At 40.3% G+C, this 23,690-nt stretch overlaps 3 protein-coding genes across 3 annotated transcripts; 2 read left to right on the forward strand and 1 right to left on the reverse strand.

Moving 5' to 3' along the window:
- Positions 1–1,625: 1,625 nt before the first annotated feature.
- On the reverse strand, positions 1,626–3,613 carry LOC137836933 (uncharacterized mitochondrial protein AtMg00820-like). Its single transcript, XM_068645738.1, has 3 exons — positions 3,365–3,613; positions 2,944–3,090; positions 1,626–1,691 (listed from the first exon to the last, which is right to left on the reverse strand). Exons 1-3 carry the CDS (start codon positions 3,611–3,613, stop codon positions 1,626–1,628), a joined length of 462 nt encoding a protein of 153 aa, XP_068501839.1.
- Positions 3,614–8,864: 5,251 nt separating this feature from the next.
- On the forward strand, positions 8,865–10,197 carry LOC137822287 (MYB-like transcription factor EOBI). Its single transcript, XM_068627175.1, has 3 exons — positions 8,865–9,080; positions 9,276–9,405; positions 9,488–10,197. Exons 1-3 carry the CDS (start codon positions 8,924–8,926, stop codon positions 9,987–9,989), a joined length of 789 nt encoding a protein of 262 aa, XP_068483276.1. The 5' UTR covers positions 8,865–8,923; the 3' UTR covers positions 9,990–10,197.
- A 4,393-nt stretch (positions 10,198–14,590) lies between these two features.
- LOC137836942 (uncharacterized) lies at positions 14,591–15,691 on the forward strand. Its single transcript, XM_068645750.1, has one exon. It carries the CDS (start codon positions 14,591–14,593, stop codon positions 15,689–15,691), a length of 1,101 nt encoding a protein of 366 aa, XP_068501851.1.
- Positions 15,692–23,690: the final 7,999 nt, after the last annotated feature.

The raw sequence follows: 23,690 nt of genomic DNA on the forward strand, positions 1-23,690 counted from the left end.
GGTTGTAGGAAAATACTACCTTGGAGACACGAGTTTTATGCTCAAAGCCCAAGTTATAACTCCATATCGCGGAGTTCGATACCATTTAAAAAAAGTATTCCTGAAAAGGTACACAAAATGCCCATGAGTTGTTTAATCATCGTCATTCCTCACTAAGAAATGTTATGGAAAGAACATTTGGTGTCCTCAAAAAGCGATTTCCAATTATCGATAGAGGAACAGAGCCTCATTACTCTGTGGACACTATGATCGATATTGTTTTAGCATGTTGTATTCTTCATAACTTTCTTCGCGGGGTGCATAATGATGAGTCTTTGTTGGAAGAAGTTTACCGTGACTTGATGCAAGGAGATATAGATGTGTCACACTCACAAACTCGTGAGGATGACTACACGCTCGGGTCACAAATTAGGGATACTATAGCAAATGAAATGTGGATAGGTTATTGTAATAATTAATTTTATGTAATATCCCTAAACTTATATTTATATTGTTTGTTCGTTTAATGTTGACATTCGACCTTTATTAATCTTTATGTTTTTATGTTATTGCAAAAGTTTAACCTTTCTTTATTAGGTTTTATCATGGATCGTGGGAAGGGTATTGTTTCAGAGTCATCTGTAGGTGTCCGTGAACACAAAAAATGGACTACCGACATGGATTTTCGACTGCTAAATGCCATGATCGATGAGGCATCTATGGGTAACCACATTCATGGTAGTTGGACGACATAGGGTCACACAAACATTGTTAAATCCCTACATCAGAGTGGATGGGTAGGGATTACAAAAAATAATGTGAAGAACAGGCAGAAAAGCCTTAAGGACAAATGGTGTGAGATCCATTATCTATTTAATGAACTGAGTGGTTTCGCTTGGAATCCAAGCTTGAAAATTTTCGAGGCCGAGTATGAACTGTGGGATATGTTGATAAAGGTAACATATTCAACCTGATGTTCACTTATCACATACATTAACCAATAATTATGAATATTAGTGTATTTCTTTTCATTAATGAACAGGCAAAGCCCTCGGCCGTAAAGTGGAGCGTTAATCCCATCAGGCACTACAAGTTGATGGAAGACTTATTAGGGCTTGATCGTGCTACTGGCAACGGTGGGAGAACAACACTGCAGTCATCAAGTCGAACTCAGTCTCATCCTTTTAATGTAGATCTTAATGATCACAATATGGAGGACATCCCAAAGGAGTCAGAATTGGATGCGACCTAATGTGAAACTCCTTGCTCAGCTAATCCTAATGTCGATTCATATAGCCCTGACCCTAATGTCGATTCATACAACCCTGAACCTAATCTGACACCCTCATCGGTGCCACCTCATGCATCCCAGCCATCAGGTGGTACTTCTTCTTCTAGGGGCTAAAAAGAAAAGCCCCATGGTGGATGTCATTGATATGCAATTAGAAAGACTTAACACAAGGTTTGAAGGATTAACTAATATCCTTGGGATGGGTAGTGATTAGTCAGATAGGTTATGTCATATTGTTGAGCGACAAGCCATTTCATCCAAGGTTGTCGCTTTGTCATCACAACGAGTGGCTAATGCTACGGAAGAAAATCTGCAATATAACAGACGCCATGTTGTTGCAGAGGAAGAACGAAACTCAATATTTCGTGAACACACGCACACTCCACCGTATATCGATTTTCAAGTACTCTGAGTCTGATATCTGGAAAATGTTAGTGGAAATGAACATACAAGATGAAGATTTGTTGGATAACTGTTACGATTTCTTGTGTTGTCATCCTAATGCGATAAAAAACCTCTTTGGCCTGCCTCTCGAGCGACGAATGCGTAAAGATAATGACTACAAATCCCTAAACTATGTAAAAATTTGGTTGTACTTTATTATGCATATGTGTTTTCTTTTCGGATATGTAATCTTATTTATGACACAAATCCCTAAACAAATTAAGGACTTCCATGACTCTTTTGAACGATACATGTTTCAATGTATCATTCATATGATTTTCCGAAACATTATTATTATTATGATTATGAACAAACTTTATTAATGAATTTTTCTTTAATAAACTAAAATATTGCATTAATATTTATTTCATAAAAAAAATCTTTTATCAAATTATAGCTCCAACGCATTATCAGAAATAATTTGTTCCAGTATCGAAAATAATCTTTTAATTGCATATAATTGAACAATAAATAATTCACAATTACAACTTTGTTTAAATAAAGCTATGGTAATCATAAATATGGTCCAAAATTTTTATATGTTATATTTTTTCAAAGTTAGCTCGAACACGGTATCAAAAATAATATTTCAATTGACGAAAAAAATATTTTAATTAAAAAAATTATAATTCACAAATAATCAATCAAATTAATTTTTTTTATCAATTTTTAAATGCAAGGGAAAATGTGTAAAATTACATTTTTATCAATTAAAAAAATACAATTTCAATCACACCCATCACATCACTCACTAACTTTTATAAACTTTCCCTACACTTTCCACTCTATTTACCTTAATCCAAACACTCTAACTTTCTTTACACTTTTCCTTCAAATCATCTCAAATTCATTCCCTCATTTCTACTCCTTAATCCAAACAAAGCATGAAAGCTTTGAGTTTTAAAATGTTGTTGGTTCTTAGAAAATACCATGACTAGGAGCGTCATTTAGATATCTAAGAATTCTGAAAGCAATTTTTTGATGATGAGTAAGGGGAGAAGAAAAAATTGACTTAGTTTATGAACCGCACAACTGATGTACGGGTGAGTGTTAGTAAGATAGATGAACTTTCTAGTGAGCCTTCTATAAAAAGATGAATCAGTTTCATTAAGTTTTTCACTAGCGGCAGCAACAAAACCAAAATTATGAGTCATCAGTGTAGGAGTTGGAGCACAAGCTAACAAGTTAGTTTCTTTGAGAATGTCTAAAGTGTATTTTTGATGAGATACATGAATACCATTATTGTTACGAGCAAGACCGAGAAAATAATTGAGATCTCCAAGGTACTTAATGTGGAAATATTGGTCAAGGAGATTGGTGATGTGAGAATTTTCCTCGAGATCATTTCCAATAAGGATGATGTCATCAAAATAAACCTAAAAAGCAATAGTAAAATGGTTAGAATGTTTTAAAATAAGGAATAATCAACAAAGGAATAAGTATAACCATGAGCAATAAGAAAATGAGATAACTTGGCATATCATTGTCTATCGACTTGTTTTAATCCATTAAGGAAACATTGGAACTTACAGACTTGGTTCATGTTATGATGATTAAGTCTTGGAGGAAGCTTCATATAAACTTCTTCGCCAGATCCCAATGAAGAAAAGTGTTTTTAACATCCAATTGTTTTAAAATACAATCACTAACTACAACAATAGAAAGAATAAGCCTCGAAGTAGTAAGCTTAGCCACAAGAGCAAAGGTATTGGAAAAGTCTGGCTCTTCAAGTTGCGTGTATCCTTTTGCTACAAGGCGAGCTTTATAGCGTTTTACAGTGTCATCAGACTTATATTTTACTTTGTATACCCAATGACATCCAATAATAGATTTTCCTAGTGAAAGATTGATAATAATCCAGGTTTGATTGACTTTAAGAGCAACAAGTTCTTTATTCATGACTTGTATCCAGGAAACACCTTCATAGCTTCCTCGTAAGATTCGGGCTCGGTATTGAAGGATATAGATATGATAATGTTTTTAATGTTAGTAGATAAAGAACTATAAGAAACAAAAGATTCTATAGGATATTTGTTATAGTGATGCTTTCCTTTGTTATAGTAGTTCAAGTAGACGGTCTGTTTAACGAATTAGATAGTCTAGTGTTAGACCATCTACTTATAGAATCAGTTTGAAAATCCTCTAGTCATAGAGAATTTGTACTGATATGACTAGAATCTCATAAAAACATATGAGGTTCAATGTCTCATTGTTTTAAATATCAACATTATCATAAATTCTAAGTATAATTTTGTTGAATAGGCAAAAAAGTATGATTCATTTTAGTGTCATGATTTTGATCAAAGGGAAAATGGTTTTCATAAAAAAGTTACATGTCTTGAAACATCAATTTTGTGATTCTTAAGATTAAGGAATATAAAACCTTTAGTGTGAGGTTTAAAACCAAGAAAAATTCTAGGGACAAAACAACCGTCTATTTTCTTTATGTTAGCAGTTAAACTATTAACATAGCATAGGCAACCAAAAACACGTAAGGAAGAAATATCATGTAGTTTTCCATACAACTTATCATAAAGAGATGTGTTATCAAGTAAAGGTGTAGGAATACAATTCTCAAAATAATAACATGTAACACAACATAACACCAAAATAGCATAAGTAAATTTGCTTTTAAAAGCAAGGCACGAGTAACACTCAAAAGATGTTGGTGTTTTCTTTCGACAATGTCATTTTGGTCAGGGGTTTCAACATAAGTAGTTTGATGTATTATATCTTTAAAAGCAAAGTATTTTTTTCATGGAAAACTTGGTCTCGTTATCTGTCCCAATGACCTTAACAACGCAATTGAATTGATTTTCAATTTGAGTTATAAAATTCATTATGAGAATGTGAGTTTCACATCTATTATTAATGAGAAAAGGCCAAGTAAAGTGTGTATGGTCATCAACAATAGTAAGAAACAAAACCTTTAGTCATGCATAGAACTAACAAAGCAAGGTCCCCAAATATTTATATGAAGCAAATGAAAAGGTTTCAAAGCATGATAATCACTCAAAGGAAAAGATAATTTATTTTGTTTAGATTGATGACAAGTATTGCAAACATAGTCTTTATTAGTAGTTATATAAAGATAGTAAGATTGCAACTTATTCAATCTTTCAAGAGAAGGGTGCCTCGTTTTGAAATGCCACAGTTCAATGTTTTTATAATTACAAGAGGGTTCTACAATAGCAGATTTCATGGTTGAATGTTGAACATCATGTGTAATTAAGAATGTACAGGCCAACAATCACATCAACTATGCCAATCCCCTCTTTTTTTTCATATCCTATATACTACAATATTTTGGGTTGAAAATCATATGACAATTCAAAGAAGAAGTTAGTTTAGATATGGAAATGAGATTACAAGAAAAATTGGGTATTTTTAGAACATCTATAAGATGAAAATTGTTATTGAATTTTACGATTTTAGAATAAGTAGCATAAACATGTTTTCCAGTGAGAATCTTAACAAAAATAGGTTTGATGGATTTGTAAGTTGTAAAAACAAATAGAAAATCACACACACATGGTTAGTAGCTCCTTACTCAATTATCCAAGAATCTTTATATGAATTAACCTGAGTAGGAGAAAACTTTCTTGCTAGCGAATTCTATAAAGCAAAGTGAGTAGATATGGACCCTATTTGATTCACGTGAGATTGGGTAGCGATGTTATTTTATTATAGAAGATTGATCAGCGCCTGATATTATTGGGGGTAATCCGAATATCATTGATATATTGATTCTTTTATTCCTTTTCATGAACATAATTGTCTTAATCATATTAGTGATGATATTATTGGCTTAAGAGACCTTATCACTGTAGAATTTATGTCTTAGAGGGTAGTCATATTTTCAATAACAGACTTCAAATGTGTGGTTCTACTTTCTACAATGAGTACAAATCTTCTTGACATTTTTACTATCCTAATTGGAATGAAAATCATGTTTGTGGTAACAAACACTTTCCATGTGGCTATTACGCCTACAAGAAAAGTAGACCAGAGAAACTTGACAATTAACAAATAAGACTTAACTAACTAACAAATAAGATGGTCTAAACAATTTTTTAACACACTAGACAATCTAGTGTTAAATACAGATATTAAATGATTTAGCGTTAAACAAGATAATATATCAAGTATAATCTAGTATAAATAAACATATCAAACTATTTATTATCATATAGCTAATCAAACAAACTAAAGGAATAAACACAATAAACCATCCAATAAAAAATCATTTATACTGATATAGATAGTTGAGAGAAATACCACTAATATCAATAAATTTGATCACTAACAAGTGATTTGAAATAGTATGCAAATTTGAGTGACCAATCCCATTGGATAATGTATGACAACGCCTTTCAATGTATCAGGTTGTAACACTTCATCAGCAATCCACATAAGTTGTTGTGATATCCTTTTGAGATTAAAATACCAAAAAGTACTATATACGAATGTGGAATAAAGAGTAAAGAGCCTTGTTTTCGATAGATAAGGAACAAATTAAAGAGCTAAACAGATCCCACTAATAACAAAAACCCATTTTTTTTATTTTAAAACAATGAAACTTCAGTTCCAGAGCTTAATTTGTTAAAACAAATGAAACATTTATATATATGGCTTTGTCTTAATATTTATATTGATTTTAACTAAAAACCATCATTCATGTTCGGGTTAACACATTTACAAAATATTTTTTTTTCTATGCCAAAGAAAAATGGAAAATTCACATGTCCAGCATCAGTTCACGAAGCACCATAAAAAAAAAGTAATAAGCACCAGCTGTCCCAAGATGACGTTCCACCATCATAGCCATAATATTTAATTCACCACAATACCCAAAAATAGAATCCAAAAAATATATATTTTAATGAAAAATCACAATTATTTGTATTGATCCCCGAAAGAGGCAAGCAATCCAACACCTGGGGAATGCCCATTGGGGATCTTGTACTTTTCAGTTTAAAAAAACATCACTAACGTTAATATTTTATGTTTCATTCCTTAGATTATGCTTCTTAAGCAGTAATTTTGTGTCCAGATGCATCACCCTGCTTCACACGTGTCCTTACAACAACTTTTCATCACCATAAACAAAATATTAATTCTTTCATTTTATCTTGGTTAATCTTGTCACCTAATAGTTTAACATACTCCTGAATTTTCGAATATGCCCTTCCTCAGTACCTCCATTTTTCTTAGGCCATACGTATCAAAAGCAATCACTAACACCAACCTGACGTAAATAATAAAGGGTAAGGATATTTTGGTCAGGTATGAAGATTGTATCTAGATTCTATATTAATGACTCTGCACCACGTTACAAACTAAAAAATATATATTTTGATTGAAATAATATAATTTTAAAATTGTATTAGATCAATCAATTGTAAATTAGTATATTTTAATATGCAGTTACTCAATTTATAAAATCAGTTTGTTAAAATTGGACCATCAATTCAATCTGTATAATAACTCAACTTACCTCGAAGTTAAATTAACCTAAAAAGTTGTAAGGTTAAAAAAAGTTAGCATTGATGATAAATATGTCACACTTTGCCTTCAAACAAAACTGTTGTGTTGTTATATAAGGAACTGGTATATTTTGGTCTTGGTCTTGTAAAATAATGAACGTTTTTAACTCAGATTAGATTCGAATAAATATAATTAATTTCATTGTAAGAAATAGATATTAATTTATTAAATATTGTCAAGAATTTCTAACTATCCTTTTATAGATATTAATTAATTTTATAGTGATTCAAACTTATAAAAAGATCATTATTATTGGGATACCTCAAACCTTGATTTACTCACGAGTCTATCTAAGTCCACATTTTCTGTAAATCAGCCTTAGTTAATAATTTACTCCAGATACATAATTAAAATATATATTAAATATAACATGATTTAAAATCAACTCTTTTAATGATTCATTTGAATTGATAAAAATAAAATGAAATGTTATTAGGTAAATATTATTATTTTCATTGAGGAAAAAAAAATCTTATGCATAGATATATACCATAATATAATTTTGAAAATAATTATTATAAAAATAAACTTTGCAGTGGTTTGTGATTCCATCGTAATATAAAATTATTTCATATTATTACCAATACATATTACAATTAAATTCTTAAAACTAATATTACAAGAATGAAATTTAATCAAATTGATTACATCCTGTTATCCTATTTTCATTTCCCGTTTTCTACGGAATAGAAAGCAAACACTTATTTCTTTATTAATTTAATTGTATTTAAAAGATAATATAAAAACTATAGTTCCTATAAATACTACAACATTTTTATTTTATTTTATTTTATCATAATAATGTACATATAATGGAGAAATATGATTTTAGATTTTTTTTGTCAAATGTAATCATAAAAAATTTATCGTCTCTAAAATGTTACTATGATATCTAAGAGTAAATCTAAGTTTTTTTTTTAAGTTAGGAGGTGAAATTTATTAATGTATAAATATAAAATTTTTGATTAAATTTGATCGATTAATGAAGTTTTTGAGAGATATTTTAACTCGTATAAATATAAATATATAAAAAATGATGATATATATTAATTTAGGATATTGGTTTATTTCTAATGAAATAATTTGAAGATTATGTGATAAATAGATAAAAACTTAATTTTTATTTTATCCCTATTCAAATATACATTAAATCAACTATTTCATAATTTTACTATATAAAAAGGTAATTTTTTAAAATAATCTAAACAACATAAATTAAACACTTAACATATAATAATAGTTAGTTATATTTATAATTAAATGTTAAAATAAGTATTTATCATTAATCCAAACACACACTTGTGTTTAACTTAATTGTTTTGAGAAAATACACTTTACCTTTTAAGTTGTTTCACAAGAATACTTAAAAAAAAAAACTTTATCATTCATAATAACTCTATTAAATTAGAGTATGATTGTTTATTTAAAAAAAATACACGTGATCTGTTGTAAAAAAAATCTTGTCTTTTCCCTCTAGACAGCATAACCGTGTATCTAACAGTGACATGGACAGGGATTAGAAGAAAATAACATTGGTTGACTGACATAATGAAGTTGAGGTCCAGCTGCAGGTATAAATATGCAGCAACATTCACAAATGAGTACCATAGAATTTAGAAGACAAACTTTACAAAAGAGCCAACAACTTAGAAGCCTTTTTGTATGTATTGGGGAGTTATGGCAGGCAACATGGGGTGGGGAGTAATGGAGGAAGAGGGATGGAGGAAGGGTCCTTGGACTGCTGAAGAGGACAGATTACTCATTCAGTATGTCAGGTTGCATGGTGAAGGCAGATGGAACTCTGTTGCTAGGCTTGCAGGTCCCTACCAAACTTTATGCACCATTTATGTTTTTCTTCTTAATTCCTCACACCTATGTCCAACATCAATTCACTTTCACAAAAGTGACACCACAAAAATTCAAATTGCTTCCAACCCTTTTTGGGACCATGTCTTTCCATCAATTCACTTTTGTTTTTGCCCTATGATTGATCATGTGTTTATTCTCTTAACAGGACTGAAAAGAAATGGAAAGAGCTGCAGACTGAGATGGGTGAATTACCTGAGACCAGACCTCAAGAAGGGTCAGATAACACCACAAGAAGAAAGCATAATTCAAGAGCTGCATGCTAGGTGGGGAAACAGGTAAAATTTAAAACCTGCATCTTTTCTCAACTTGTATTTATGTTTATGGTAAAGCCATGAAGCTAAATCAAGAACACTTCAGGTGGTCAACGATTGCAAGAAGCTTGCCAGGAAGAACTGACAATGAGATCAAAAATTATTGGAGGACCCATTTCAAGAAAAAAACTAAAAGCCCCTCTGATGCTGCTGAGAAGGCTAGAATCCGTTCCTCAAGGAGGCAGCAGTTTCAACAGCAACAACTGCAGTTGAAGCATCAGCAGCAGGTTCAGCAGCAGCAGCAGCAGTTCCAATTCAACTTGGACATAAAAGGGATCATAAACTTGCTTGAAGAAAATGACCATAGAGTTCCTTCTACATCTCAAGAGACACAAGAAATGGTGAACATGTATCCAAACACTTCAGAGCCGCAGGGCTACTTCTACTCTATGTTCAATGTGAATGACAATGTCTCTGCACCAGAGTCCTCAAACGAAGAAATTCTGTGGGATGAACTGTGGAACTTGGACGATGTTCTTTGCAATTTCAATGCAGCAAGTGCTACAAGCAAAGCTAGTTTACACAATTTAGTTGCTCCTTTCAGTTAAAGTTTTTATCTATTTAGCCTTAAAATCTGTTAGGAAGATTTGTACTACAAATGAGTCACGGCTTGATAAGGCTCCTAAACAAGGAGCTTAGAGTTAGGATTAATTGTTTCTTAAAAGTGTGCAAGTCAGGGTAGTGACTAGTGAGTGATTTTCTGAAGGCGAGTTCTTGTATAACCCCTTAATAAAGTGTCTCAATTTTGCTTATAAACTCTCAAACGTGCTTTTCTTTTTTGCTTTTTTGTTTTAAATAACAGCTTCTCACAACTTTTCTTGCTCTAGGAAAATTAGAAGAAAAGGGGAAGAAATGGGAAAAAAATAAACGAGATTTCCCTTTACATGATCTTTGTTTTTGTAAGAGGGGTTGAGTAGCCGTTGAACAACTGCTTTCTTCCCTTCTGTCGTGTTCAGTTTTCTTCATCTTCTCTCCTAGCATTTGGACTTTCGCTCTCAGTCGTTCGGAGTGTATACGTAAAAGATTCTCTGACCGGTAAATAATTGATTTTTTCCCTTCACTCATGCTTTGCTTCCTTCCTCTTCCTCTCCTAGCATTTTGATTTTGACTTTATGTCGAAAGTGTACCTACAAAAGGTTATGTGACACTCAAATAAGTATTTGGTATTCGGGTGTAATAAATAAGTATTTGGTATTCGGGTGTAATTAATACTGTGATAATAATAATAACAACGTACTTTTGTCTTTGGTTGTTGAGTCTATTTATAGTATTTGAGGAACCCCTCTATCATTGGACCTAGATTAAGACGCGTGTCATGAGTAACGTTTATATTACCTGATTTATGTACAATTTAATTACTGTTAATATACGCTTTAATTGATACTGTTAGAGATTTCATCTCGACTAGAGATTAAAGTCTTTCATTGCATATAAGTGGGTGCAAACCTCAATCCTATGAGCTGGTTTTATGGGGTTGAGTTAGGCTTAAAGTCCACTTCGTAATATGGTATTAGAGCCATTTCGAGTCTATCATAGCTAGTGTTTCTTGGGCTTATCAATCTTAATTATTCTCACTTCTAAATTTTTTTAGAGAAATAAAAAACGAAAATTTTATTGATCAAAGTTTCATAAACTCAATGAGAAATTATAAAAGAATCAATAAACAAGTTTAACATTTTATTCGGAAACAAAACAAAAGAATTAAAAAGAAAAAAATAAACTAAAAAAATTCTATGAAGTTATTTCTCAATTATTTTCTCTTTTGCAATTGTCTAAATTGAGGCGGAAGTAGAAGCTTCAAAATTGATTGAGCAGAACATTCCATAAAGCACTCAAAGAAACTAATTAAGATCCTTTGTGTGATTTCATTTGGATGGTAAAGCTTTGTAGATAAGCTAAGGCATGCCATTACTGCATAAACAAATTGTAAACATAGATTATGAGATACTTTTGGTATTATTGGTACAACTCAACATAAAGCTCTTCTTCACATCTTTTCTCACCTTATTCTTTTTTGTCTAATTAAGCAACACATACTACAAATTCTCTTTTTTTTCATTTCCTAATGAATAAATTTCTTAAACTAAGATAGAATTGGATTCTTTAATTCTCACGCATCTTACGCAGTATATTTCATTTATTTAACAAATAATCTTTTTACGTGTTGATTACACCCTAAACATGTTTGCATAAGTATCACTGGTTCTGACATTCTGCAAGAATCTCAGAATCTAGAATTACAGAGGGAGAGATACTACCACGAAACGTTAAGAATTTTTTTTTTTTATATTCGTATGGTTCAGGTTGATTATATTGAAGTTAAGGAAATGATTATGAAAATCAATACTAAAATAATTAATTTATGTTTGAGAATATATTTTAGGTGTTAATTTTTTATTTACAAATTTTAAGAGGCCATGAAAAATTATTAGTTTGAATATAAAACAGAATCGCTTTTTTTTTTTTTATCTAAAAAGTAAAATTACTTTTACTATTTAACTTCGGGTATAAAAATAACTTAGCCTGTGGATTTTAAAAACTATTGATATAGTAAATTCACTATGTTAGGGTCAATCTGATTCCCTTCTCACTTTTCCATCCTAAAAACTGTTTTCTAAAGCAATTTTACGCCATTCAATAATTAATCTCTACAAATCTTATTTAGTTTTCAAAACTGTTTCCAAAAAACGGTGCTTTCAAACTATTACTTTTTATTAACATAAAATATAATTAGACACTATAAATATTATATATAATTAATTATTTTATTTTCAAATATTATAATATTATAATATTATATATAATCAATTATTTAGTTTATATTATATATAACAAAAAAATTCATATTAGTATATTTGCTATTATATATAAATTTCACTCTTTTTAGTGAACAAAATATTTGATTCAATGAATTATGTACCGTCCCGGGGTGATCAACAAAAGGTCAAAGTCAACTCACGGAAGGACGTCGCCCCAATAAGACATCGCCCAAAGCATTTCGCAGAGAAGAGGGCCCACACGATGGAATAACCCTAAGTTGGGTGGCGACGCTGTGGGACCCTCCGCACAGAATAAACGATCAAGTCAAAGGGGCACGTGACAATGCCCACGTGCTCATTAAAGATCTCCAAGCAAGGATGCATGCAGGACACGTGATTAATTAGGGCACCCACGAAGTATGATGGCGCGAGAGATACGGCGCTCAAGTTAGAACCCAAGCGGCCACAAGGTTATTCATTGCACTCCAGATAAGGGAGGTCCATGTGCCAGATACGCTCAGATCCTAGGAGTATCGGCGCAAGGACCTTCTCCAAGGAACCCTAGATAATAGCAGCAGCGCAAAGGTAAACCCTAGCTTTCGCCTATATAAAGGGCACGAAGAACCCTAGTAAGGTACGCTTTTCACAGTTACACAGGTTTTAACCTAATTCTCATATCCACTCAGAGCACAAACCCTAGTTGTCTTCACAACACCCCACAGTGAGCACAAGGCAATTAGGGCAACACAGTTTTAGCCACACAGTTCCAGTCATTGAAATTATCATACAGTTTCAGTCACATTGGTGTTTCTCGCTAGCTGACTTGATCGTCGGAGTGCAAACGGCAGCGAGGGCGCCCCTTTGTTCTTCTTTTTTCAGGTACTCATAGACGAGACAGAACGAAGGTGCCCTAGCTCGTGAGGACAAGCCACGCATAAAGACGACCCAGGTCAACCGGCCGGAACATCTGGCGCCCACCGTGGTGCCGATATAAACATCGGTTCCACTACACAAGCTTTCAGTTCTAGTTCTCGAAACCTAGATAAGTTGAAAGGATCTCCAGAAAGCCATGACCACCCGACCAACGCGCGCTAGGAGTGATGAGATGACCCTGCAACAACTCATGGGTATGGTGCAAGGGCTGCAGGACGCGATGGAAGCCTCAAAGGTGGAGCAGAAGCGCATGCAGGCAGATCTGGCAGCCTCTCAAGTAAGAAACGACGAGCTCCACCGTGCCAATGAGGAGTTACGCTATGGATGGCGTAACAGAGACGAGCCTGAGGCCGCATCCCCACCCAGGGAATTCACAACACCGTTTTCACAGGCAATTCTGGAGACGGCGATCCCCAATACGTTCACGGGACCCAAAGCGACCTTCACGGGGGTGGAGGATCCTGAGGCACACCTCATGGCGTTCCACACACAGATGTTGCTGGTAGGCGGATCAGACGTCGTGAGGTGCAAGCTTTTCATGAGCACCTTGACGGGGATGGCTATGGATTGGTTCATCAGCCTCCCAGAGGACCACGTCACGTCCTTCGCCCAACTTTCAACTATTCAGAGAGCAGTATCTAGCCAACAGAACTCCCGCCCCAGTCTCATATGATATTTTCAACGTCAAGCAGTTCCAAGGCGAAACCTTAAAAGAGTACATAAACCGTTTTGGGGCACAAGTGGTGAAAGTAGGCACCACGGAGGAACCCATGATCGTGTACGCATTCAGGAAGGGGGTACGTCCCGGATCTTTTAGTAAAACGCTCAACTGCAGTCGCCCCAAAACTTTCACTGAAATAAGGCGACGAGCGGTAAAGCACATTGCCTCAGAAGGTGAGGCATACGAGAAGTGCACGACCGTTGCACCCGCGCGGCCCAAGGCACAGATACGTACGCAACCTGTTAGGGTTCACCAAGCTGCCACGGAGAGAAAACACTTAGACAGGAAGCGCGCCTACGAGCCAAGGAGGACCCAGCCTAGAGGTCGAGCAGAGGAAAGAAGAGAAGGGAACAGGCCACCGAGACACAACTTCGTGATGGAACTCAAAGATCTGATCGCGGTGCCCAACATAGCCGACAGGTTGAGGCCACCGGCGAAGTCTGACAAGATGCTAGGACCCCACAAGGAATCGTGGTGCGAATTCCACGAAGCATTTGGGCATCATATTAACAATTGTTTAGCGTTGGGTCACCAATTGGACGAACTTGTGAAGAATGGCTTCCTGAAGGACTACTTGGTGGAGAAGCAGACAGGACAATCGTCAGTTCCGCAACCAGCAAGCGGCGAGGGACAGTAGCACGAGGTGCCCATCCACGGCGAGGTCCACACCATAGCGGGTGGGTTCTCGGGCGGTGGATGTACGGCATCGCAACGCAAGAAGTATGCTAGGTCCATAATGTCAGTAGAGGCTTTTGAGGATCATTCGCCCGATGTGGACATCACGTTCACCAAAGAAGACCTCAGGGATGTTGTGCCCCACGACAACGATCCCATCGTGATCTCACTCGTCACGGCGGGAAGGATGGTTCATCGAGCACTAGTCGATCAAGGGAGCTCGGCAGATGTGATGTTCTGGCCAACTTTCGAAAAGTTACAGTTGTCCCCAGACCATCTGAGGCCGTATGGGGGCTGCTTATACGGCTTTGCTGGTGACCAAGTGGAGGTCAGGGGGTACATTGAGTTAAGAACGACATTCACAGATGGGGCGGTGTCGCGAACAGAGAAGATCAGGTACTTGGTCGTGAATGCCCCCTCAACATACAACATCCTGTTAGGAAGGCCAACGCTCAACAGGATAGGAGTTGTGCCCTCCACTAGGCATATGAAGGTCAAACTACCTTCGATGGAAGGGGTGGTTATCACCATCCGCTCTGATCAAAAGGAGGCAAAGAAGTACTATGAAAACAGCCTCAGAAATAGGCGATCAGTGTGGCATGTCAGCACAACGTCACCCCCTGGTGCAGGTCCCGGCCAGGAGGACCGGCGAGTAGGCACAACACTTCAAGTAATCGCTGAGGGGGATGCGACGATGCCAGATGTGGCGAGCATCACAGAGATAGAGGAAGAAGGCGACCGCCTGGAGACCACCAGGGAGTCAGGAATCGCAAGGGCGGTCATCGCCAATGAAAGGAGGCCCCAGCCGGTCAAGGATTGGCTCGAGAAGGAGATCGGCGGAAAGACATTCAAGCTGGGAAAAACCCTAGATGACGAAACGCGGGACCAGATCGCCAAGGTAATAAGTAGACATCTGGATGCGTTTGCGTGGTCTGCCTCAGATATGCCGAGGATTGATCCCGACCTCTTGTCCCATCGTTTGGCAATGGACCCCCAAGTCAAGCCAGTCCGTCAAAGAAGGCGCAAGTTCAATGAAGAAAGAAGGCAGGTGATTAGGGAGGAAACACAAAAACTCCTATCCGCAGGCCACATCAAGGAAGTGCAGTATCCGAAATGGCTTGCTAATGTTGTGTTGGTAAAGAAGAGCAACGGGAGGTGGTGAATGTGCGTCGATTTCACAGATCTGATCAAGGCGTGTCCAAAGGATTCCTACCCTTTGCCCAGCATAGATGCCCTGGTAGACAATGCAGCAGGGTGCAAACTGTTAAGTTTCCTGGATGCCTTCTCGGGATACAACCAGATAAAGATGCACCCCATGGATGAGGAAAAAACTGCCTTCATGACGGAAAGGTCGTGCTATTGTTACAGGGTGATGCCCTTTGGGCTGAAGAACGCGGGAGCCACGTATCAGAGGCTAATGGATAAAGTGCTCGCGCCCATGCTAGGGAGGAACGTACAAGCTTATGTCGACGACATGGTCGTGACATCCCCGGAAAAGAATCGGCACGTTGCCGATCTAGAGGAACTATTCGCTACAATAGCCAAGTACAGGCTGAAGCTAAACCCCAAGAAGTGCATTTTCGGCGTAGAAGCGGGATAATTCTTGGGTTTCCTATTAACCGAAAGAGGAATCGAGGCGAATCCTGATAAGTGTGCTGCCATCCTGGCAATGAGAAGCCCTGCCACTGTCAAGGAGGTACAACAGCTTACAGGCCGGATGGCCGCCCTGTCACGATTCGTATCTGCCAGTGGGGAGAGGGGCCACCCATATTTCCAGTGTTTGAAAAGAAATAACAGGTTTGTCTGGACGAGAGAGTGTGAAGAGGCTTTCGTGAAACTCAAGGAGTACTTGGCGAGCCCACCGGTTCTGTGCAAACCCCAAGTTGGAACGCCCCTCAAGTTATACTACGCCGTTACTGAAAGGGCGTTGAGCGCGGTGCTCGTACAAGAACAAGATCAAATTCCGAAACCTATCTATTTTGTCAGTAAGGTGTTACAAGGTCCGGAAGTGAGATACCAAGCCTTAGAGAAAGCGGCGTTGGCGGTCGTGTTTTCAGCGAGAAGGCTACGACATTACTTCCAGAGCTTCGAAGTATGGGTGATGACTGACTTGCCCATCCAAAAGGTTCTAAAGAAACCGGATGTAGCTGGAAGGATGGTAAAATGGGCGGTGGAGTTGTCAGAATTCGACGTCAAGTACGAACCTCGAGGACCGATTAAAGGGCAAATCTTTGCCGACTTTGTGGTCGAGCTGTCCGCTGAAACGACGCATAATGCCGGAAGTGATGATCGTTGGGTACTCTCGGTTGATGGGTCGTCCAACCAGCTAGGTAGTGGGGCTGGAGTCATTTTGGAAGGACCCAACGGTGTGTTAATAGAACAATCCCTGAGGTTTGCCTTCAAAGCCAGCAATAATCAGGCGGAATATGAGGCATTGATTGCCGGTATCCTTTTGGCAAAGGAAATGGGGGCGAAGGTACTGATGGCCAAGAGCGACTCTTTGCTGATCACCGGGTAGGTGACCGGCGAATTCCAGGCCAAGGATCCACAAATGGTGGCTTACCTAGAGTATGTACAGGAGCTGAGAAGTTCTTTTGCCTTGTTCGAAGTGGTGCACGTACCAAGGGAGCAGAATGCCTGAGCTGACTTGCTTGCCAAGCTCGCCATTTCAGGCAAGGGGGGCAGGCAGAGGACTGTTATACAAGAAACTCTAAAGAAACCTCAGGCGTTCGCAGCAGACCACCAGGTTCTTCAAGTTTGCAAGTCAACGAAAGGAATAACAAGGAGTCATCGATCGTTAACTCAGGAAACCTTGAGAGCACCGAGAGTTAGGGCGCACCCAGTGGAGGAAGCGAAGACAACGCGGGTTTGCGCCGTTTACTAACCAGATACATGGATAACACCATACCAGCGGTACATAGCAGACGGCGTCCTCCTAGTAGATCCGACAGAGGCCAGAAAGATAAAGAAAAGCTCCAGCAAGTTCACCTTAATCGATGGGGAGCTGTACAGGTTCGAATTTACACACCCCCTTTTAGTATGTGTGCATGGAGAGAAGTGCGTAAGAATTATGACTGAACTCCACGAGGGAATCTGCGAAAGCCACATCGGAGGTCGAGCCCTGGCAACGAGAACTCTCCGCGCGGGCTATTATTGGCCAACCATGAGGGAAGATTGCAAGGAATACGCACAACGTTGCAAACAATGCCAGCAACACGCTGATTGGCACAACGCGCCCCCAGAAGAGCTAAAGTCAATCTACAGCCCCTGGCCATTTCATACGTGGGGAATCGATATTCTGTTGCCCTTTCCGTTGGCGATCAGGCAAATGAAGTACTTAGTCGTAGCGATCGAGTACTTCACGAAATGGATCGAAGCGGAACCAGTAGCCCAGATCACTGCACACAAGATTCAGAATTTCGTATGGAAGAACATCGTGTGTCGTTTTGGTATACCCAAGTGTTTGGTATCAGATAATGGGACCCAATTCGCAAGTCACTTATTGAAGAAACTGTGCGAGGATATTGGGACGCAACAAGTGTTTGCTTCTGTGGAGCACCCACAAACGAATGGGCAAGTGGAGTCGGCCAATCGGGTTTTGCTGAGAGGACTGAAGAGGAGGTTGGAGAAAGCCAAGGGGTCTTGGGCTGAGGAAGTCCCCCGCATAGTATGGGCATATCATACTACCGAACAATCGGGAACCCACAAAACCCCGTTTAGCTTGGTATATGGGTGCGACGCGATGATCCCAATCGAAATCCAGGAAAGCTCGCCAAGATTCCAGAACTTCGTGGCAGAAGACTCAAACGCCGAAAGGAGAATGAATTTGGATTTGCTGGACGAAGTCAGGGAGGAGGCAAGGGTAAAAGCCGAAGAAGTAAAAAGAAGAGTGGAACGTAAGTACAACTCCAAGATGAAATCAAGGCGATTCAGAGATGGCAACCTGGTGATGAGGAAGGCCCACCAGTACGAAATGCAGAACAAGCTGTCGCCAAAGTGGACGGGACCGTTCAGAGTAACCGAAGCACTCGGAAACGGTGCTTACCGCCTAGAAACACTGGAAGGAGGGGCGATTCCTCGCACTAGGAACGCCACCCATCTCAAGTTTTATTACAGTTGAAACATTGTAAGTAGCAATAAAACAGTTTTTCAAGGGGGCATTCTTTTTCCCTGAAGAGGGTTTTTTAACGAGGTCACCCAATAAAGAAGGTTTCAAAAAAGTTAGTAAAGTTTTAAAGTTTCCCAGTTGTTAAGTTTGCATGCTCATCGTTTTTAAGCGTTTGGAAAGAAACTTCATCATCTTTGTTTAATTTAAGGCAAGTTCAGATCGCATGCATTCAGTATAAGGTTTTAAAGCGTAATGTTTTAAACCCTCATCGCCACCTGGCGATCGGAGGTAAAAGTCAAGTTTTAAGTCCTACTTGCCTAGAGCGAGCGTAGGCGAGAACAAATTAAAAGTCATCCTCGCCTATAGTGAGCATAGGCGAGAACAGATTAAGAAGTCCTACTCGCCTAGAGCGAGTATAGGCGAGAGTTCAGAACAAGATAACAGTTAAAACCCGGGCGCCTAGTCCTTGAGCAGGGGTTAAGGGATTCCTTCGGGACGCCCCTCCACAAGTATGAATAGCTAGCCCCGGTACCAGATAACAGTTAAAACCCGAGCGCCTAGTCCTTGAGCAGGGGTTAAGGGATTCCTTCGGGACGCCCCCTCCTCAAGTATGAATAGCTAGCCCCGGTACCAGATGAGATTAAAAGTCCTCAGTGCATCCAGGCAGACCCCTGGGCAAGTTGAGGCACTAAAGAAAGCTCTCCTCACCCTCGAGTGTGTTCGGGCAAAAGTCCTCAGTGCATCCAAGCAGACCCCTGGGCAAGTTGAGGCACAGTAAAAGGTCCTTCTCACCCCGAGTGAGTTTGGACAAGAAAAGATTAAAAGGCCCTACTCGCCGCGAACGAGCACGGGCGAGATGAGATTAAAAGACCTACTCGCCGTGAGCGAAAATAGGCGAGATGAGATTGAAAGTCCTCAGTACATCCAGGGAAAAGGTAGCCCCTGGGCAAGTTTAGGCACCAGAGAAAGTCCTTCTCACCCTCGAGTGAGTTTAGGCGAGATGAAACCGAAAAGTCAGGGGTGTTGACAGTCTCAAGTACGAGAAAGGAGGGTTGGAGAAGAACTCTGTCCCCTCGAATGAGACACCAATATTGACCTAGTAAGGCCAGTTAAGTTAGAAGTTAAAGGGTGGTAGGAGAGGTTCGCAGAGGGCACCCCACCACCCAAGTCATTGTTCTGAAACTCAGGGAGGTAGAGAAGGATCCGAAAGGCAGCTCTCCTCCCAGATGAGCAAAGATAAAATCAGGAGGTGGTCCCGTGGGGACGTTCTCAGTTAAGAAGAAGGTGGCGTCGCCAGAAGCCCATTGCACGAAAATGAAACAGAGTAGGATTGCATGGCAAGGGCCCACGTCAGCAAAGTTCCTGGCGACAACGTAGAAATGCCTTTGGCCCTTGGTAGATTGGGCGAGAAAGGGTACAGATATCAAGGTCGACCTAAGCCTTTTTTACCGGGTAAGTGATGTTGTGTTAGATGTTATTGTTTCAAGTTAACCGTTTGTTTAAGTTAAGAAGGCTTGCTGAAAGTTAAGTACCGATTGATACAAAGCACGTTGAGTTGAGGAAAAACCGTGCAACTAAACAAGTTAATTGCACGACGGATAAGTTAGAAGGATATATATATATATATATATATATGTACATGCGCATGAGTATCAGATAGTTCAAACAGAATGAAAAGTACAGACCAAAGTTAAGTACAAGAATTTTCAAGGCGATAAATCGATGGGGGGGACGATCTTGCCATTCACCACCTCATTGTATACAGAAAACTCCGAGAGGTCCAGATCGGGGAATTTGCAAGCAAAATGCTCCAGAGCTGCTCCGAAGCCGGAAGTGAGAACTTGGGCAGCATCGAGCTGAAGCTCGTCGACCTTTGTCTTCAATCCGCGGTTCTCTTCATCGAGCTCGTCAGTTTTCTTCTTGAGATCGGTGCTTTCTTCACGAACTCGCGCAAGCTCCGCAGCAGTTTCGGCTAGTTCCTGGGAAGCTTTGTCCCGATCTTGCTCAACTTTGCCCAGAAGAGTCTCCCTCTCGACAGACCTCTTCTCCAAATTGGCCACCTTCTCGATATCAGTCACCTTCGCCTCCTTCAGCGCGGCAATTTCCTCCCTCAGAGGGACGATCTTGCTCTCCAACTCGACGACGTCTTGAAGTTTGTAATGAAGCTTTTTGCGCAGCTCTTTGTTGTCTTTGCGTACGCTCTGGAGCTCGTCCTTGAGGGCATTTTCGACCCGCGAAAACTCGAGACCTTGCATCAGCATGTCACATTTGGTCTTCTCGGCCGCAGCCTTCGCGGTGCTTGCCACTTCCTGGTAGACCCAGTTATCAAGCTCGAACTTCTCCATAGAATCCTTGAGCCCTTCACCGACGATCTGAGGAAGACAGTCGTCGACCATGGCACTTAGGCGCACGGTAAAGGACTTCAAAGCTTCTTGAAGAGCGGCTGGGAGGCTCGAGGTCATTGCGGGAGGTGGAGGTTGGTGCTCACCGCCACTCTCACAAGGTTGGATTGTGGGGGGAGCTTCGAGGCATGGTAGTGAGTTGGGCAGCTCTTCGGCGATTTGAATGGAGGCCTGTGTGTCAGCAAGTTCCTCGGGGGCGGCCTCAGCAACCGAAGCGTTTGAAAGTGGAACCTCCCCAGCGGACTCGAATGGTGTGGAGGCGCTGGGGGGTTCTCAACAAAGTTTGGAGCGGCACTCTCAATTGCTGGGGGCTCTGCCACTGCCACCCTCTTCCTCTTATAGATTAGCCCATCCTCAGTGGCTTCATCCGTCTCTTCATCAGACACTACCCTGGGGGCCTTCCTCTTGGCCTTCTTGAGGGGTAGTTTCTTGCGTTGAGGGGCTGGAAGAGCGGCGGCTGCGGGTGGATCAGCTGGCAGAGACTGGCCTTGGGCGGCGGCGATCTCAGCAACAGAATTCGGAACCGTTTGGGAGCCCGCCGCCAGCTTATGGCGCCTAGCTATGGCTCGTAGCTCAACTATCTTATTCTTTCCCAGCAACATGTCTGCACAGCGACCCATGATCAGTCCAGTGGTTAATAATGCAAAGAAAGATGAGTAATGAAAGACAACACATAGGGAAAGCTAAAGTTACGCACGAGACAAAGATCCAAATGTCGCATGACACAAGTGTAAGTTGAGAAAGCTCAAGGACAAACCTATATGGACGTCTAGCTGGCTTTCATGAAATTCATAAGAAATAATGGAGGAGGTGGGGAGAACCACATTGCAGGAAGCGACTCCTTTCCAAAAACTGCACAAATCCTTGTCAAGGGCCCCCATCTTTTCCGGCCCCCTGGCCTTCTTGAAACTTGACTCCTTCTTCCCCTTGTTCACCCAGTACAAGGGGAACCCGTTGAGAAGGGAAGGGTCTTGATTGCTGCAGCACACACGTACGAACTTCCCCTTCCAATCCTTGTAGGATTGCTGGAAGATAGAAAGAATGGACCTCCCGACGATCCCATTAAGGCTAACCCATAGACGATCGTCCGGGTTCTTCGCCTCGAACAGATACAGGAATACGTCCACAGAGCCCGGGAGCCCCAAGTGGGCGCAGATAATCTGGTAAGCTCGCACGAACGCCCAGCTGTTCGGATGGAGCTGGGCGGGAGCAATGTCGAGCTCGGTCAAGAGCTCCCTCTCAAAACGCGTAAAGGGAAACCAGAGTTTGACCTTCTTAAACATGGTGGTGTAGATGAAGCAGAAGGGGGTGCCGTCGCTCCCCTGGTCATCAGTACAGATTGGCTCACCGGAAGGACAAGGCCGCACAACCACTTTATCATCATGCTCTTTGCTGAAGGAGAGGTTTGCCTTGTCACCCCTCTTGAGGCGAATAACGTCAAGGTCAGAGTTGACGGAGGAGGTCTCGCCCAACAAGGTTGCGGAGGCCCACAGGTATAACCGCTTGTAATCTGGTAAGGGTTCTACCCCCACACTGGTTTGTGGTGGGTTTGGTTCCGGTTGGCTACGATAAGAAGACGCGAGTCTCACGACTCGTTCGGAGGAAGCATCGGGACCCCTTAGGGGGTCACGAGAAGAAGAGGGGTTAGCCCTACGGGTTTTCGCCGGAGCGTTGCGAGGAGATGGAGGAGGGTTTGGTGTGAGTTTTGAACGAGTCATCGAGAAAGCTGCAAGAAGATGAAAAGGGATGAGTGTTCGTAAACAGAAAGACTCGGCAGAAGATGAGAAGAGGGAAGAACAAGGGGGGCTCGCAGAGAAAGGTCCAGAAACCCTAAACGCAGAAAAGAGGAAAACGAAGCAGAGAAACATCCCACAACGTATGCTCCAGACAAGTATTGGATGATGCAAATCGATCAAAATGCAGCAAATACCAGTAAGAGTAATAAAAAAGGTACCTTTAGACGATCGAAGGAGTGTACAGCGAAAAGGGGATCGAAGAAGTCGAAGAGTCCACCAGGGCGTTTCGAGAGTTTGGAAGTAGGAAGAAGATAATGGAACAGTGGAGTGGCGCGAGAATTTTAATAATTTCGAACGTTACAAGAAGCGCAAGCGACAAGAAACGTTGGCCGTTGATGAGTCCACGTGTCAGTTCGCGAAAGGGGGTTGGTGAAGTGTCAAATCAGTAGATGACCCGGGCATTAGCGCGTGAAGCCACGTAGATCGCCAAAGTTTAACTTGTTTTCTTTACCAGAAGAATCACAGCCCGCGTACCGATCAGGTCATCAAGAGCAACGACGCGATCAAGAAGTACGCATGGTCGCCGATCGCAAGGATGGCGGTCTGCAACACACGAGACCGACGGTTGTGTTGTCGCCGAAGTAAAAGACCAGACGGTCCGACATCGCCACAAGCAGCACATCGCCAACCTTTCAAAAAAAAACTCAGAGCAAAGATACTGGAGGTTCAAATAAGAAGGCTCAAACGAACGAGCATCCCTCACGAATACGAAGGCCAAGCAAAGCCATAAGTGAAATAATCAGAAGCAGGGTGTGCACTGCAGCCCAAAGGGAAGGAACGGGGAGGCGAGTAAATGCTATCTAAGGAATTCATGCCAAACATAACGAGGGGGAATATTGGGAGTAGCGTGTGCGG

Source organism: Phaseolus vulgaris, chromosome 11, assembly GCF_000499845.2.
Source record: "Phaseolus vulgaris cultivar G19833 chromosome 11, P. vulgaris v2.0, whole genome shotgun sequence".
NCBI lineage: Eukaryota > Viridiplantae > Streptophyta > Magnoliopsida > Fabales > Fabaceae > Phaseolus > Phaseolus vulgaris.

Coding starts and splice junctions, on each gene's coding strand:
- LOC137836933 (XM_068645738.1), bottom strand. CDS start 3,613: ATGAATAAAGAACTTGTTGCTCTTAAAGTCAATCAAACCTGGATTATT. Junction 3,091..3,364: donor TTATTCTTTCTATTGTTGTA/GTTAGTGATTGT, acceptor ATTGCTTTTTAG/GTTTATTTTGATGACATCAT. Junction 1,692..2,943: donor GTAACAATAATGGTATTCAT/GTATCTCATCAA, acceptor AACATTTTCCAG/ATATCAGACTCAGAGTACTT.
- LOC137822287 (XM_068627175.1), top strand. CDS start 8,924: ATGTATTGGGGAGTTATGGCAGGCAACATGGGGTGGGGAGTAATGGAG. Junction 9,081..9,275: donor CTCTGTTGCTAGGCTTGCAG/GTCCCTACCAAA, acceptor TTCTCTTAACAG/GACTGAAAAGAAATGGAAAG. Junction 9,406..9,487: donor CATGCTAGGTGGGGAAACAG/GTAAAATTTAAA, acceptor AGAACACTTCAG/GTGGTCAACGATTGCAAGAA.
- LOC137836942 (XM_068645750.1), top strand. CDS start 14,591: ATGTCAGTAGAGGCTTTTGAGGATCATTCGCCCGATGTGGACATCACG.